This window comes from Alligator sinensis, unplaced genomic scaffold, assembly GCF_000455745.1.
Source record: "Alligator sinensis unplaced genomic scaffold, ASM45574v1 scaffold506_1, whole genome shotgun sequence".
NCBI classification, from domain to species: domain Eukaryota; kingdom Metazoa; phylum Chordata; order Crocodylia; family Alligatoridae; genus Alligator; species Alligator sinensis.
The window spans coordinates 702,750-719,069 of NW_005842215.1; the positions used below are offsets into that span (position 1 = coordinate 702,750).

General features: G+C 41.0%; 1 protein-coding gene across 1 annotated transcript in view; it reads right to left on the reverse strand.

Annotated features, from left to right (window-relative positions):
* Nucleotides 1-487: 487 nt before the first annotated feature.
* The window catches only part of MYRFL (myelin regulatory factor like), a 71,858-nt gene continuing 56,025 nt past the window's right edge, over nucleotides 488-16,320 (reverse strand). The window contains exons 20-25 of the mRNA XM_025208013.1: nucleotides 12,199-12,261; nucleotides 7,780-7,867; nucleotides 7,429-7,503; nucleotides 5,111-5,216; nucleotides 775-849; nucleotides 488-681 (exon numbers count right to left, since the gene is read on the reverse strand). Of these exons, the coding sequence (XP_025063798.1) occupies nucleotides 595-681; nucleotides 775-849; nucleotides 5,111-5,216; nucleotides 7,429-7,503; nucleotides 7,780-7,867; nucleotides 12,199-12,261 (494 nt within the window). The 3' untranslated portion in view covers nucleotides 488-594. The remainder of the gene's footprint in view (nucleotides 682-774; nucleotides 850-5,110; nucleotides 5,217-7,428; nucleotides 7,504-7,779; nucleotides 7,868-12,198; nucleotides 12,262-16,320) is intronic.

Below are 16,320 nucleotides of genomic sequence, written 5' to 3' on the forward strand. Positions count from 1 at the left end.
TACATGCGGTATGGAGTTAGGAGAAAAGAGTATTTAAGAAGGTATTTTTTTTATAAACTTGTGCTTACATTCATGGGATATTGCATTTGTAAAACTTTCCCCCTAACAAAGCTTTTTCTTTTGGGAAAGTTTATATACAATAAGGAAGAAGGAACACACATTAATGGGAGGCAGGTGCCTGTAGGACAAAAGCAGGTCTCTCAACTGTAACTGATAGTTTATTATCTGATAGTTTTAAAAGCTGAAGCATATCAGGGATCAGCAGAGCTCTGCTTTATTTTTTTCCCTCCATATACTTTATCTCATGGCTTTACCAAGATCAATGGAATTATTTAACATTCACACATCAAATGCTTCATTCATTGTCAGAATTGTATTCTTTTAAACAATGATTGGAAATCCTGAGCCTGGATTACATTCAAGTACTTTTTTTCCCCCTAAAAGTGGATAGCTAAACAGAAACAAAAGAAACACTCTGAAAAACTCTGAAAAAGTTTGCAAAAAAAAAAAAAAACTCCAAAAGACAATACTTCAGCTGTTTTCAGTACCAAGTATATTAGTTTTTTTTCAACAAACAGAATGATAGGCAATACTTTAGTTACACTGTCGATAGAAATAGAAGTAGTAATCAGTAAAAAACATCCCAGCATAATTAGGATCTGTTGTGCAGTCTGCAAGATCCTGTAGGAGAAAAATGAAAGAGATTAATGTAGAAACTAATCTCAGCTAAAACATTATTTTTCTTTTGGTCTCTTTCATTTGAAAAAGGCTTACCGGTGCAGCTACACGGAAATGGTAGGCGCTGTCATACCACGAAGCTACAGGCAGAATCCAAATATGCTGACATCCCTAGATGATGAATTATAGAAAGAGATAAATTCGATAACCTCATTTTACATGCAATTGGAGAGAAGGAGAGGCTGTGAAAGCATTTCACTGCCAAAAGCAGTATGAGTAAATGTGATAACAAGACTTGATAGCTACAGCAAGAGAATTCAGCATGCTTTAAAGACAAAAGGAAAGTGCTGACTTTCAGCCTTGTGAATGGGGCTTATTCTGATCAACTAAAAACAGGAATTGACAGACATCTGGCTCCCAGCATTTGTCAGCTAGCACTGAATAACTGAGCTCCAAGCATAGTCATTGGAGTAATTCCTTTCAGATGTTAGACTTGTTCCAAAGTACTCTGTAAAGTTTAAAGTAAGACCGTAGTAAACAGTGAGATTCTGCTGATTAACAAGCAGTAGCACACGTAGCACTTTGGATGTATGCAGTTTCCTATATATTCCAAGGAAATAAGACAGAATTGTTACAGGGAGAGGTACACACACAGTTTTAGCAATGATGTAATACCCCACCATATGCTAGCATAAGTAATGCATTTTGACTTGGAAACTTTTATCTTCAAGGAGATACTGACAATTTGACAAATTTCCCTTAATTCCAGACAGTAGAATGTTTTAATGATCCAACTTGATACTCCCTTGATGCCTTTCATTTAGTCTAAAGGATGTTATAAATGTCTGCTAATGAAGACAGAGCTACCCACATGGCCTTTTCTGCCCTGATGCAGTAAGCATTATACATATTATAGGTTTTATGTAGGAACAGTCCAGGGTCCAGGAGACTGATGGCCTGCCTACCACTGGAGAATAAGTCTTGCCACCCTCACAATAATCAGCCTGGAAGAAACGCTCCTTGAATGGAAAACATTTTTATTTTGACTCATGCTACCCATGAATGACTCACCATTGTGGTTGCTGGAAACAGTTTTATACCTGCCTGTCAAACTAGTTAGCTTTAGTGTTTTAATGTAAATTTCAGGTTGACATGTGAAGCCAGTTTGACCAGTGTTGTTAGGAGTAAATTTCAACATCACCCTTATGTGAGCAGATGTGCATACTCTTCAAATCTGATACTATTCCAGGGATTTGGGAGCTGGACTCTATGCACTGGCAAGCTTTGTCAGGCACAGTTGAAGGTTATCTTGAGAAGATGGTGAAGGAAGGAGAAAATAGGGCTCCAATTGATCAGCAAAGCAGTAAGTCAGCAATTTGAAAACAATTAAGAGTATAGGGCAAGTGGAGCATATGTGCTGCACAGGCCAGACATCAACTAGCTAATAAGCCAATATGTGCTTGAGAGTTATACTTTCATATAGGTTTACAATATCATTTGTCTGAAAATTCTTTATCATACTTAGTTTGACCCTTTTTTTAAACTGAGATAACCACTTCCAAGAAGATGCAGTGAAAAGTAAAGACCCAGTTCTGTGACGTTCACTGAAGGTAATGGGAATTAAAATCATGTTTTCAAAGATTCCCAGAACTTTGCAGGATCAAATATCCGATGGACTTGGATGGTGGGAAAAGCTACTGCTGAGCTAACCTTTTATTCCCATTAAGACAATCCAGAGAGCTACCTGAGAATAATTCCTACCTGTGCACAGTCAGGGTCTCTGAAATCCTGGCCCCATTGCAATAAACCAAAATTTTACCACTGCTTTCAGTGGAGCCAAGGTTTTGCTCTAAAGCCATAATTCACTACTAATGGGGACAACAGTAGAAACAGTAGTGTAGAGAGGGTTTAGGAGAGTGATTTGGTGGTAAGCACCCGTGTCCTATTTTGTTAAATCGTTCTCCACAAACAATCCTGCTGGAACAGCATGGGATTGGACAAAATGATTTCAAGGACCCTTCTGGCAGTAGTATAATGTGGAGTGGACAAGCACAGCCCAGGCCCCAGACACCATGTAAAGGGAGGGGTGCCAGGAAGGAGGAAGAGTACATCTCACTCTCCCATTCCTTACTTGATTTGCACTTCCCAGACACAAATTGCAGCAGCTTAAGCAGTGTGTCATGAGGCACAAAGCATTCTGGGAATTGTAGTTATATAGCATGGCAGTGGAGTTTGCTGCTGCTGGGGGGGAATGGGGGTAGGGAACTGACCCCAGTTTTTGCCATCGAAATTAGCAATTGTTTTGCCCTCCCAACATGGGCTTTGATGGCAAAAAAGAGGGTGAAAGTCCCACCCCAACCCCCTCAGCATTAGTGAATACACTGCTGCTCCAGAGAACTGCAATTACCAGAAACCCTAGCACTGTATGACACACGCTACCTGCAGTGCTGCTTGCTGCAGCTCCTGCATGCTGCCTAGTGGGGAAGGATGAGAGAGGACTGCCTCAGATGCATTCTTCTCACATTATGCCTGTGCCTTCCAGCCCTATTTTCCTATGATTCTGCTGATATCTACAACCAAGGGACCTTCATCAGTGGGCGAGTGATGGGTCTGAAGATTGCTAGGACAGACACACACAACATAAAACATAAAATAAACTGCATGATAAATTCTGTGAGTCTATGATCTAGACAGGTTAGAGAAGAAATTAAGATCTGAAAAAGGCTGCATATAGGAGGAGGTATAGAGCAGTTTTCTCAACCCATGAGTCACGACCCAAAAGTGTACTACAACAATATTTCAAAGGGTTGTGAGCTGCAGCAGGGCACAGGGGCAATGGGAAGGTGCCTGCCCCTTCCAATGGGGGACAGGCATGGGGGAGAGCTGCATGGCTGGGCTGGCAGCACAGAGGCCAGTGCCCATGCTCAAAGGGGCGGGCCAGGGGGGGTGATCTCTCCTCCTTCCCCCTCCACCCTATGCCAGGGCTGGACTCACTCCACTGCCGCCCTCATGAGCTGAAGCCGCCACAGCCACCACACTCTGACCTGAATGGGGTGGGGGCACCTGGAGGCCCCTCCAGCAGGGCTGAGGGAGGCAGAGGGCTGCGGGTTGGGAGTGAGGGACACCAACATGGCTAGAGGGGCCAGGGGACTGGGAGTCAGGCACCAGGAGGGTCAGGGGATGTGGGTCAGGACAGGCTATGGATCTTTGCAAATGGGTCCCAGTAGGAAAAAAGGTTGAGAACCACTGGTATAGAGCATCATAAGTAGAATTTTTGCTACCGGTACTAAAACACTCACAGTGACAGGTTAGTTACACCAGTGAAAATGCAAACTAACCACCCCAAAATAAATCATAACTTAATCCAAAGCATTTCCCTTGGAAACAGAGTGTGTTAATCTCGGGTTAGTTGAGGGGTCAGCAACGTTTTTGGGAAGAGTGCCAAAAACAGCTTCAACCTTGGCTTGTAAGATGTTGGCTTGCCAGGGGCAGATGGTAGGGGGAGCCACGAGGGGTTTGAACCTTTTTGCAGCAGCACAGCCACAGCCCCCTCACCACTGTCCAACCCAAAGTGCCCGTGCGCCTGCCACCAACAGTGAGTCAAGCCAGGGCAGGGCGGACCCTGGTGTAGCTACTTGCAGCCTCCCAGCTTCCTGTTTAGAGCAGCCTGGGCTCTGTGGCCAGCAGTAGGGGCCTGCCCAGAGTCCAGGCCAGCTGTGGCATGCCAAGCAAAATGGCTTCACATGCCATGCTCTGGCATGGCCCCCATGGTTTGCTGACCCTTGGGTTAGTTTTTCATTTTATTTTCTTTCACGTTTATTCTAAGGTAAGAGAACTTTGTCAGTTGACATATGCTATTCTCTTCACCACGTGCTTGACCTGGAGTTCCCGAGTGTCGGTTCTGCTGACCTTTGCTCCTCACACACTTCTCTCCTTGATCACCCAAGGATACCTTCCTGCAGGAGAACCACCCACAGCTCAAATAACTACATCTGAAGTATTTCCACCCTCTGCACTGGGGTGCAACATCCAGCAAACAAGCGAGTCATGACAAGTCTTTCAAAATTCTATATCCCTGTCTATTAAATATATTGGAACTTCCTAAAAGCATCCATAATGCATCTCTACAACACCAAAAGTCCCCTGCAACTTCAGCATCAGTGATGTCTTAAATATATATGCTAGGATATCTGTAAGGGGCTGCAAAAGGGACACAGCTTTGAAGGGGAGGGGAAGATATGTTGTAAACTGTTTCTGTGCCGAACACTTTCCATGGTCAGGCTTGAGGCGGCACTGAACACATGTTTCTGGACTTGCCCCAGTTTTAACTTTGCAACTTACTTCTCATACAAGACAGAACAAAAGAAGCCAGTTAAGTGATAGCATAGAAATATAACCCCAGCAGAAGCAATGAAACGGTAGAAAGTAATACCTGTGTTTCTACGACAGCCTCCCCTTTGTTTCGGGGTCGTGAATGAAGGGCACAAATATTTCCAATAGTGACTTTGCATTGGAAGACAATTAATGGCTCCGTGGTGCTTCAAGAAACAGAGGAATAATAATTAATGCATCTACTCTATTGCTGTTAAATATTAAAATCCCATCTCCCTCTATAACCAATAAAATAGTATAGGAAGATGCAATAGGAAAGTGTGACGTGCATTCTTTAGGGTGGTCGGAATAAAGGAGATAGGATTATTCTACAAAAATTAAAACCTTTTTCTTAGAAGTGTGGGGAGTTTGTACCTACAGTTTTGGTTCAGCCTATTTGACCACAGAATTAAATATAAAGTCCTGGGTACAAACTTTCCCCATCATATCATATCTAAGGCTATGATATACAGCCAATAGGACAGTAATGGTAATGACATTATTTAGTTTATCATTTCTTAACTCCAGATGGCTTTTAGTAATTTATTTCTGAAAAAAAAAAACCAGAAAAAATCTTTAGGGAAGGCAAACCCTAAATAAGCCTTAGAACAGGAACCTTCAAAAACCATCACAACTTCAACTGTACAGAAATATACACCAAGTTAGAAAGGTAATAAAAACATCCTAGGCATGATACATAAACAGTTATTTCTTTTTTATTAGTCTTTAATTCTTTTTCATTGTTATTTTGAGAGGAAACATGATGCTTGCCTGGCAAAGCTACGAAAACATACTTAATACAGCATTACGCAACACAGTGACTCTAAAACGAAATAACAGTCATGATGTACTGTGTCCTAAAAGGGTAACAGATGTGTATGTGTTGACTTAACTTGATTTTACTTAGTGGAAATAAAAAGCTTTCTATATATTTGCACTATATTCCTTACAGCATTTGGACATGGTAATGCAATAATACCAGTATATTTGGTTTGGTAGAGTGATTTTCTTTCTTTTTTTTTTTTTTTAACAAGAGACACTTATAAATAAATATAATGTAAACAACTGGAAAAATTTTTGCATTCACAATAAATTCTACATCCTATTCTATGAATGAGATGTGTTCATCCCCACACACAAGGGCTCTGACCTTGATAAAAAGTAACACTTCAACTAAAGGTTTATTACAGCTGCTTCAAATAATGCAGCTGTTCTGATGCATCAGCAGGAGTTCTGATGCATTCATTCACATCCTAAAGCAAGAATGTAATACTATATAAAAGGACACCAGACTCGCTCTAAAGAATATGACAGTTACTTCAAAAGTCCTGCCTTGGAATTCCAAGATGAGAAATCCTTGAGCATTCACCATTAGGCAATTGGATTAATGGCCTTGGCCTCTTCTGGAGAAGAGGAAGTGAAAGAAGGATTTGTTAGTTTTGGGAGAGCAGAATGGTACTAGATGTACATCCAGGATAAGAAGCTTTTTTGGAACAAGAAGTTTGCTACTAGTTGTTGTTATTATTATTGTGTGCGTTATCAGAGAACCTATGAGCCATTTGCATAGATCAGTATGGGCTCTGTACAGATGCAAAAGCCTTCCCAAAAAAACTTTACAAAGTAAGTTAGGCTGGGAAAGGAATTGCTTTCTACATATATTTTTCTACATTAGAAAAAACACAATAAGCAAAGGCCCCAATCAGCTATAGGAGCACAACTACAATTATGCATGTTTAATTATCTCAATCATAGGAAAGTAGGGATGGAAAGGACCTCATTAAGTCATTTAGTCCAACCTTGCTCAAGATAAAAATCAACCCTAATCAGGGCTGAACCATCAGCCAGTATAGTATTGGAAGACAATACAATTAGATTTCAACATCTACCTGAGTGGGTGAAATTTACCCTTTTTATGAATATCTACAGTAGCTTTATGAATAATTAAGTGCCACTAAAGGCATACATTATTCTATACTGGGTAAAGTTACCTCTTGGGAAGTTGAAAGTAACTATTCACAGTGTAAATTTAACACCAGTGTGCAGGTCATGTGCCCATAGCTCTAGTCAGTTTATTTCCAGGGTAGGCATCTGGTTTAGTGTAAACAGACTATTACCAGCTTGCCAAGTACCTAAAGCTAAGATGCTATAATAACTACTGCAGACAACACAAGAAGAGGAAGTCATCTGTCCACAATGGACACCCTTGTAACTTACATCAGTGTGCAAACCACTCTATATATGTCCACAACTGGAGTGGTACAGAGACTTTGCTCTGGCCCTTGAACAGTAATGAATGAATAAAAATCAGGCAGAAATAATATCATTATAAAGCATAAACCATGTTTTCTCTTTGGACACATGTACATTGATTATACTTACTTTATTTCCAGTGAGATTTTTACATTAGTGGGTGTGTATTTGTTAATAGGAATAACATAGCTGTAATTTCCAGACCTAAACGTTGACAATAAAAATGACAACGTTAGTGCACAAAGGATTTCAGGAAGGTTTGAATGCATAAATATGGAAATGACATATGGGTTTTATAAGTGAAACATGTAATGGATGACAATGCAAGAAGTCTCCCTTAAAACATTCAAAATAAGCTTTGAAAAACATAATGGAAATTTATCAAAATATTTGAAAGGACAGACAAGCACCATTGGCACGTTACTGCTATTCAATTCATATCCCATTACACTAATATAGTATAATGCACAATTCACCCACCTGCACTGTAGTCTTTTACTACAATAACGACTGTCAATTTTTTGCTGCGTTTCCAAAATCTGCATAGAACTGATTGTTGTATCAATCCCTAAGAACAGTAGGAACATTTTTTTATTATTATTATTATTTCAAGAGCCTTGGGCAGGACCATAAATAAATCATACTTAATGCACTAGTTCCCAACCCTTATTGCCTATATAACAATTCCTGGTGTTCTAAATTCACCAGCAGTACAAGCCTTCTATTGATGAGATTTACCTTCATTCTGCAATTACAGAGGAGATACAGTCCTCATCATGTTAAAGTTTTTCATGGCTTTAACAGAGCACCCTAGATAATCTGAAGCAGGTCAATGTGCCTCAGGTTAAAATAGCATATTTTAAATATTTATTTTATGCTAAAGGTGTTAATACACAGATATAATTTCATTTGAAAACAGCTGTCTCAGAAATGAGTCTGACTAAAAATGAGTCAAAATAGAACAGAACCATTTACGAATCTCTGCAGTTAAAAGCTATTTGTCACTAAAAATATTATATTCATTTCATGAAACTCTTTTCAAAAAGTTTTTCAAAGTATTTCAGTCAACATTTACAAATATCATGCAGTATGATGTAACATGCAACATTTATTTTGATACAACATTGTGTAATATGCACTTACTAAACGGAAAGTGGCAACAAGAATGATCAGTCCGACACAAAGATGTGCCACCTCTTCCCCACTTCCAAATATGGGGGGAAATAGAAATGCAAGTATGAGCTCTGTGATTAGCTTTTATTTAGAATATGATGAACTGGAACAAGTCACATCCCACACTGGAATTTTATCTCTTTGGCACATCTCTAAAATGTATCTTTATTTTACTGAGCAACAGACAAGGAATAAAGATGTCGAGGCAACAGTAAGGAAATACTCTCAGAGAAAACCTCAGCATATAGTTAATATAGGTGCTATGAGGTAGGGCTGTGCGAGGCTTCAGACAGAGCTTCGGATCTGGAGAAGGTTCGGATGCTTTGGGGGTCTAAAGCAGCACATCCGGGTCAAAGCGCTGGCTTCGTTAGGCTTCCCAAAGCGTTTCAGAGTCACCTCGGATCCACCTTGGAGATCTGGCCATAGGGTATAATGGGGAAACAATAAACTATCTGTAACTTTGTTATGTTTTGTCTGATTTGGATGAAATTTTCAGGGTTGGTAGACTCTGCAGAGAGGATGAAGCCTGCCAAGTTTCAAGAAGATCGGTACAGGGGTTTGGGGGGAAAAGCACCCCAAATTCGTGAAAGCAAAACTCACGTCATATCTATGTGTTACACCACAGGGGGGTCAAAACTGCAGGGATAGTAACTCTTACTGAGGCCACAAAGCCTGCCAAGTTTCAAGAAGATCGGTGCAGGGGTTTGGGGGGAACTGCCCCTCAAACTGAGGACAAGCAAAACTCGTGCCACGGATACTTGTGGGACTGACTGTCTGTCTTGGGGCAGGGAGGGGGACACTGCTGCAGGCCTGGCTGCTAAGCTACTGTGTTACCAGTTACCAATCAATCGATCAATCATGATTCACTCAGAGACCAGGGACTCAGGGACCAGCTCAATACACAGGACCTAGCTACTACATAACTTAACGAGCATCAATTAGCACCTACAAAACCAGGCTAAGGAGAGGAAAGACTCAATACAGACAATCAACTGCCCCAAGACAGACATGATCTTGCCACAAATTTTGTCTGCCAGCAGCTAGGGGTGCTGGGCCCCAGAGCCCCCCTGCACCGATCTCCTCCACAGCTGGCAGGCGTTGTGTCCTCAGCAGGGGCCACCATCCCTGCAGCGCCTGAACACACACAGTCACCCAAAGCACAAGTTTTGCTTGTCCGCAGCTTGAGGTATAGTTCCCCACAAACCCCTGCACCTGCACCTATCTCCTTGAAACTTGGCAGACTTTGTGGCCTCAGTAAGAGCTACCACCCCTGCAGTTTTGACCTCCCTGTGGCATATCACAGAGCCGTGACATGAGTTTGGCTTTCAAGGATTTGGGGTATAGATCCCCCCAAACCCCTGCACCGATCTTCTTGAAACTTAGCAGGTTTCATGCTCTCAGCAGAGGCTACCATTCCTGCAAATTTCATCCAAATTGGACAAAAAACAACAAAGTTATAGATATTTCATTGATTTCCCATTATACCTTATGGCCAGATCTCCAAGGCAGCTCCAAAGCCTTGAAGCTACTTTGGCCAGATCGAGGCGGAAACCCGGTCCGGAGCTCCGGATCAGCTCACGGCCATCCGAAGCACCTGGATCCAAAGCCAGATCGGATCACTGCCAACTTGCACAGGCCTACTATGAGGGTGGATGTAAAAAAGCCAAGAGGTAGACAGAAAAGGATGATCTGGTGCCAAAGGAACTAGGGCTCTGGAAACCTGGTTTCAATTCCATGTACTGCCAAAGAATTCCTGGGTCACCTTAAACAAGTCCTTTAGGATATGTCTACATAGCTGCGCACTAACACAAGTTTATCTATGGCAACCTTGGGAAGTGGACCACCAGTAATAGTAGATATTTTAGACATCATGTTGATTAGGTCAGGTTCAGTGGCAGCAGCATCAGTCCCTCAATGCAAAGGATGACAGTCATCCAGTAAATAGAGAAGCCATTGGTGAGTCTGTAGATGATTCAGGAGGCCGATCCAAGATATGCATGTTCAACTGCAAACATGGCAAATAGTTTCAGGAGGAGGGAATAGATCCTGGTGATGTCAGGTCACAGCTCTTTACCTTTGTCTCTCTTGTCTATCTGCTTCCATAGCAAAACGTTTGCTCAAAATAGTCGATACCTTGTAGTACTTCACTGTGCCACTGAGAAAGATTCAATGCTCAAGTCTGTCAGGTATTGATGTTAATATTCCATTACTTCAGACTGGCCTTCAAGGTATCCTTGAATCTCTTCTTTTGCCCACTTCTGGAGCAGTGACCATTAGTGAGTTGGGAGTATAGGACTTGTTCTGGGAGCTGGTTGCCAGGCATCATTATGACATGCCCTATCCAACAGAGCTGGTGCTATATAAATATTACAGGTGTGTGAAACGGGCTGCATTTGATTCAGATTCAGCCCGAATTGGGACAGTGATTCAATTCATTGATTCAGATCACTGTCCCCAATTCGATTCGGCCAAATCCGAATCTGAAGATTTGATGCTGATTCAGAGAATCAGTGATTCAGACGTAGACACAGCTTTAAATGTTTTTTTCTACACACGTCAAGGTACCAGGTGCTCCTCATGAATGCTGAGATGCTGGAGCAGATGGAGCATCTCACAGGAGTGCAGAAGTACTTCCGGTCCACTCGGGAGCACACTGGGGGCCCTCCCAGCAGCTCCCCGGCTCAGCAATGGGCCACAGGGGGACCCTAGGTGCCCCACCAGACTCAGGAGGCACCAGTTGCTGAGCCGGGGTGGAGGGGGAGCCCTGCGTGCTTTCCAGTGCTTCTGGCCCACTTCCAGGTCTGCTGCTGAGCACGCTGGGGAGCCCCCACACTTCTGTGGGATGCTCCATCCACCCCAGCATTGCTGCATTCATGAGCTGCCTGGTACCTTGAGATATGTAGATAAAACATTTAAAGCTGTGTCTATGTCTGAATTGCCAAATCTTTCCGAATCCATTTGGAGGGTTCTGATTCAATTCAGAGAGATTACAGGGTCTCCTGATTCGATCTGGAGATTCGGTCACTGAATCAGGCCAAATCAAATCAGGGACCAAAGCTTCATACAGCCCTAATAAATATGGCTTCAGTGCTAGCGGTGTTTGCTTGAGCCAGAACACTACCATTCATTCTTCTGTCCTTCCAATTGATATGCAGGATTCTCCTAGGCCAGGCTACATGACATTAAAATGTCAACAGCACACCTACACTTTAGCACAAGCTTCACTTAAAGTATAGAAACAGTTCCTATACCCTTTATATGCTTTGCTGGATCAGTGCCCGAGTGTTCAGAATCTAACTTTGGCTGAGAAGTATTGCTTGTGCTGGGAGAGACAAGGAAGTCCATTGTATCTGACCCACTTGGTTAATGACATCTGAATTCAAGCCATTTGTCTCAAAAAGTAGAATGAGGAAACAGATGCAAGGTGAGTTCATCTGAGATGAGCTCGCTGCATAATGTTACCTTTAAACAACCTGCCCACTTCAGGGAGAAGATAAAGAAATCTCTAGAGGGGGTTTGAAGGCAGCTCTGTAAATACGCCATTGTAGTTTAGTTCTGCCAGAAAATTAGAAAATGTAATATATTCCCAAGTTCTGATTTCTCATAATAAGCTAAATATAAAAATAATTCTCCACACTAAATCAGAAGGCATTAAAAAAAAATCTAAGACTTTTAAAGTTTTTAGATTAGAGGTTTAAATAATTGTCCTTTAAATGGCAAGCTTACAGTCATTTCCAAGGTCAGGAGTTTTGTCCCAGCTTCTCTCCAGTGGCATTTTATTTTTGTTTCCTGTGGGAAGGAAAAATATGTATTGATCTCCTTTATAGTCTGTTCTGCTACAGTTAAATATGAGCAATTATAACAGCAAAGCATATACAAAAGAATGGTAGTAAGATATTCTATCCAGTGGGCATCAAAGATACAGCCCCTAGACTGGACCCAGTACTTGGAGATATATCACCTGGCCTGTAGGGCTCCTGGAGAGGCCAGGAACTCAGAGGTACAGCAAACAAGGGCAGGTCCATTGCCAAATTCTAGGACATGGAGCCCCCGTTGGCATGGAGGGGCAAGCAATAGATGTGTTGAACCATGTAGCTCAGAAATGCAATGTTTAATGCCACCACTTGTCTCCCTCCTCCCCCATCATGAGGAGCCCTATGGTTTGGATCCAACCCAGGGGGCCAAAGGAATTTGAAACCCACCTTTTCCAATGACAAGCTAATAAAGGCATGAAGAGATTCCTTTAAAGTGCAAAGCTACTTCATTCAGACAAATCATCTACAAACAGATGCACTTGAACACAACACTACCAAGTGAGCTTTTAAAGAAATATTAAAAGTATAAATGAAAAACTGCTAAAGCAGCCACACAGAAAAGATTTCCACAATATGCATAAAATATAAGTGGCTGTTGTACCAGAGAAAGAGGCAGAGATTAATTCACTTCCCAAGACTGTGCACCTGCACAAATCTGATTATAAAAACATGCTTAGCCAGGATGCCCTGCTGGCTTGTATGGCAGTGACTGAGTCAGTATCTGCCACATAAAAGTAGACCAGGGGAATAACAAAGGCCTTTGAAAATGAGGACTAAGAACACTGGGGACTGACCTAACATTTAGCATGTCAGAGACAGATGGATGAGTCTTCTACACAGAGAAATGGATAGAGGACTACAGTAATGTGATCACCACGTTTACTGATCTTATTTCTGTAACTTCAAGGTTTCCACTCAATCTAGATCTGTGCATGGTTTTTGTAGTATTTATTTTCTTATATTTCATGTATGGATGTAGGTAGCCTATATATCATAAGAATACATAGTCCAACCTAAGGAGAGGCAAACTATTTGTCAGCCTCCGAGGGGAAAGAATAAAAGATACCAAATACTGCCATTTTCTGGTTTATGGCACACACAGGAGTCTGTTCACAAACGTACAGCTGATATGTTGTTGCTGTTGGCTTCTGGGTTTTGTTTTTCATATCATATTTTTGTTTTGTTTAATTTCAAAATGGAAAAAAAATTAAAAAGAAAAATTAAAAAACCTTGTTCCCGTGATGCTCTAGCAACAAATCTGGAGTGCAGGAGAATACAAAAAAAGTACAAAAAATGAGAGAAAAGAAAAAAAATGGGCAAAAAAGTGTTGAATTTCAAGTAGTTTTTATTTTGTTGTGAATAGTACAAATACAGCCAGTTATTCCTCCTATCACAATTACCTCATATCCCTTTTGGTCAATCGGTTTTCCTCTGAAGGAGTAAATTCTCTAGAATTTCCCTCTCCCTTTTGACTAGTCTTGTCTCTCTTCTGTTACTTGCAGTGGAAAATCTAGATATAAAACTTTAGGCCATGCACTATATACTTCCTTGGGAGCCTGTGCATTCATGAAGAAAGAATACTTCTGGGAGAGAGCCTCGCTCCTCTCACAGGGTTGCTCACTTAAAGAAAAACAGACTCTCTTTCTTAGTTCTGCTACTTCTACTTTGGAGTGCTTTGCTGGAATATTCATTATGTTCAGTGGAAGACTGAGCAATTACACCTCAGAGATTCTTTAGATGGAAGATGATGGAAGCATCAGACTTTTAAGGAAAAAGCTGTGAACAATGCAGAGAATTAGGCTGAATACAGAATTTTACTTTGATTTCACTATTTTGATTGGGACAGTGGCCAATCTGAATGTCAGGTTCTTCTAGTTTTTCTGCTAAATTAATGCTATATTATCCCCTTTGATGGTAGAACCAAAATCAAATGCAGAAAAAATAACCCCCTTCTAATATTACTTTTGTTTGGAGAGGCAGAACACCAAGCCAGAAAATCAAGAACTATGGGAAATACCTGCAATGGTATATAATAACTTCTTATAAACAAGAATAATGATTGTAATGATACGTTTAGATACAGATAGCACAGACAGGTTAAATAAGGGACTAAACAAATTAATGGGTGATGGATCTATTGTTAGCTGGACAGAACATTTGGAGGTGTTTTCTCTGGCATCTCTAAACTAATAATGGTGGATACCAGACAGCATAATGAATAAGGGATAGATCACACTAGATCTATCCAGTTCAATGCCCTCCCTCTAGCATCCACATCTGCCATTGTTGGAGACAATACTAGACTAGATGGACCATTGGTCTGAACCAATATGGTACTTCTTATATTCTTATTTATGTAGAGTGATTCTTTTTGGTCACATATAACAGCTTCAAAAGATACATTGTGCCCCCTGTCCCAGTTCACCCACTGATGTTCCCCACTGGATAAGAGTGGGACCAAAAGAGTGTTAAAGAATTCATTCTACTCTTGTTCAAGTACAGGACCCAACAAATCTGCTGTCCTTTCTCCTCCATCTCTGCCTTCAATGACCCATGCTTCCCAGGGATGAATTTTGAGTGTTTTGGAAGCACACTAACATAATTCTAAAATATAATAACATATTTCTATGAAACCATAGATGCTCACATGTAAAGTAATGTTGAAATGCATCATTAGCCCTCATTGTCCTATATAAGGGAAAAAATTTTGGAGGAAGAATAAAAGGAGATAATGGTATTTTGTTAAAAATAGAAAGGAAAAGGACTGTCCCTTGCAATTAGGAACCATTAGGGAATAAGTAAGGAATACTGGGATGGAAGTGAGAGAGAGCAAGGCTCAAATTCTCAAATACATTCAGGAACTTAGTTCTCCTTAAATGAATTAGTTCAGCAGCTACATATTTTGAGGATCTAGCTGTATGGCCTTATTTGGGCAAACAGAACAAGGGAGGAAAGAAGAAGATGCCCAACTAAAGCAAAATAAATGCAAGACGTCCTTATTTGGGATGATTTGCTGGATTTGTTTACTTGTTTGTTTTTTTGAGTTTTTAAATTAATTTCCATGGGTCTTGTTTACACAAGCTTTTGTTTCTGCTCTCTTTGAAATGCTCATGGATCTGTATCCATACTGAAAAGATCTATTCAGTGAACGTGTGTACCAATGCTTGCAGGGTAGAATGTGGAAGTAAGAAAATGGCTGTGTTGAAAATGAGCTCCAGATACTGCAGTGAGCTCCACTGTAATTGCAAATGCAAGTACTCTTCACTGACTATTTTCTTAAATTGGTACAAAGACTCTCCAAGTATACAGGGTTTGTCCTAACTATTTCCTCATGTTCCATTTCCTGCATTTTGTTCTGTTCAATATATTCTTTTTCATTGGCCTTAGATACAACCACATTAAAGTGGTTTGATGAGGTTTTTGTGGATTTAAGTATTGCTGCTGTTACCCTCCATTTGGGAGATCCAGCTACCCTAAACTTGCTGGAGATTTGAAATCTTTCAGTAGCTTGTAGGCTGAATGAATTTTCATTCTTGTATACAGGCTTAATGCTATTTGGAGCTTGAGATTCAAATAGCATCTCAAGCTCCAAATAGACATCAGAGGCCATGTCTACACATGCATTAATGCACTGTGGTTACTGCGCATTAAGTTTAGTACTGTAATAAAAAGTACTAACTAAATGCACAGTAACCAGTGCTACTGTGCAGTAGTGCTGGCACAGGCCTTTTAAGTGACGCTAAAGTGCAGTAGACTAATTCTACTGTGCATTAGCGCAATAGCACAGCTTTTGATGTTATGCACTAATGTGCAGTAGAATTAGTTTACCAAGCATTTATCGTCTCATGTAGATGCGCCCTGAGAGAGAAACAGCTTTGTGATTGTATTATTTTCCTGCTATTTTTCCTTAATATAAAAAGGGCATGCGTAGACAAAATGGAGGCCCTAAATTGAAGCAGTTGATTTTTGAACACAGCTTCAATTTAGGGCTGATTAACGCCCCCATGTCGTGCACATATCCACTGACTTACCT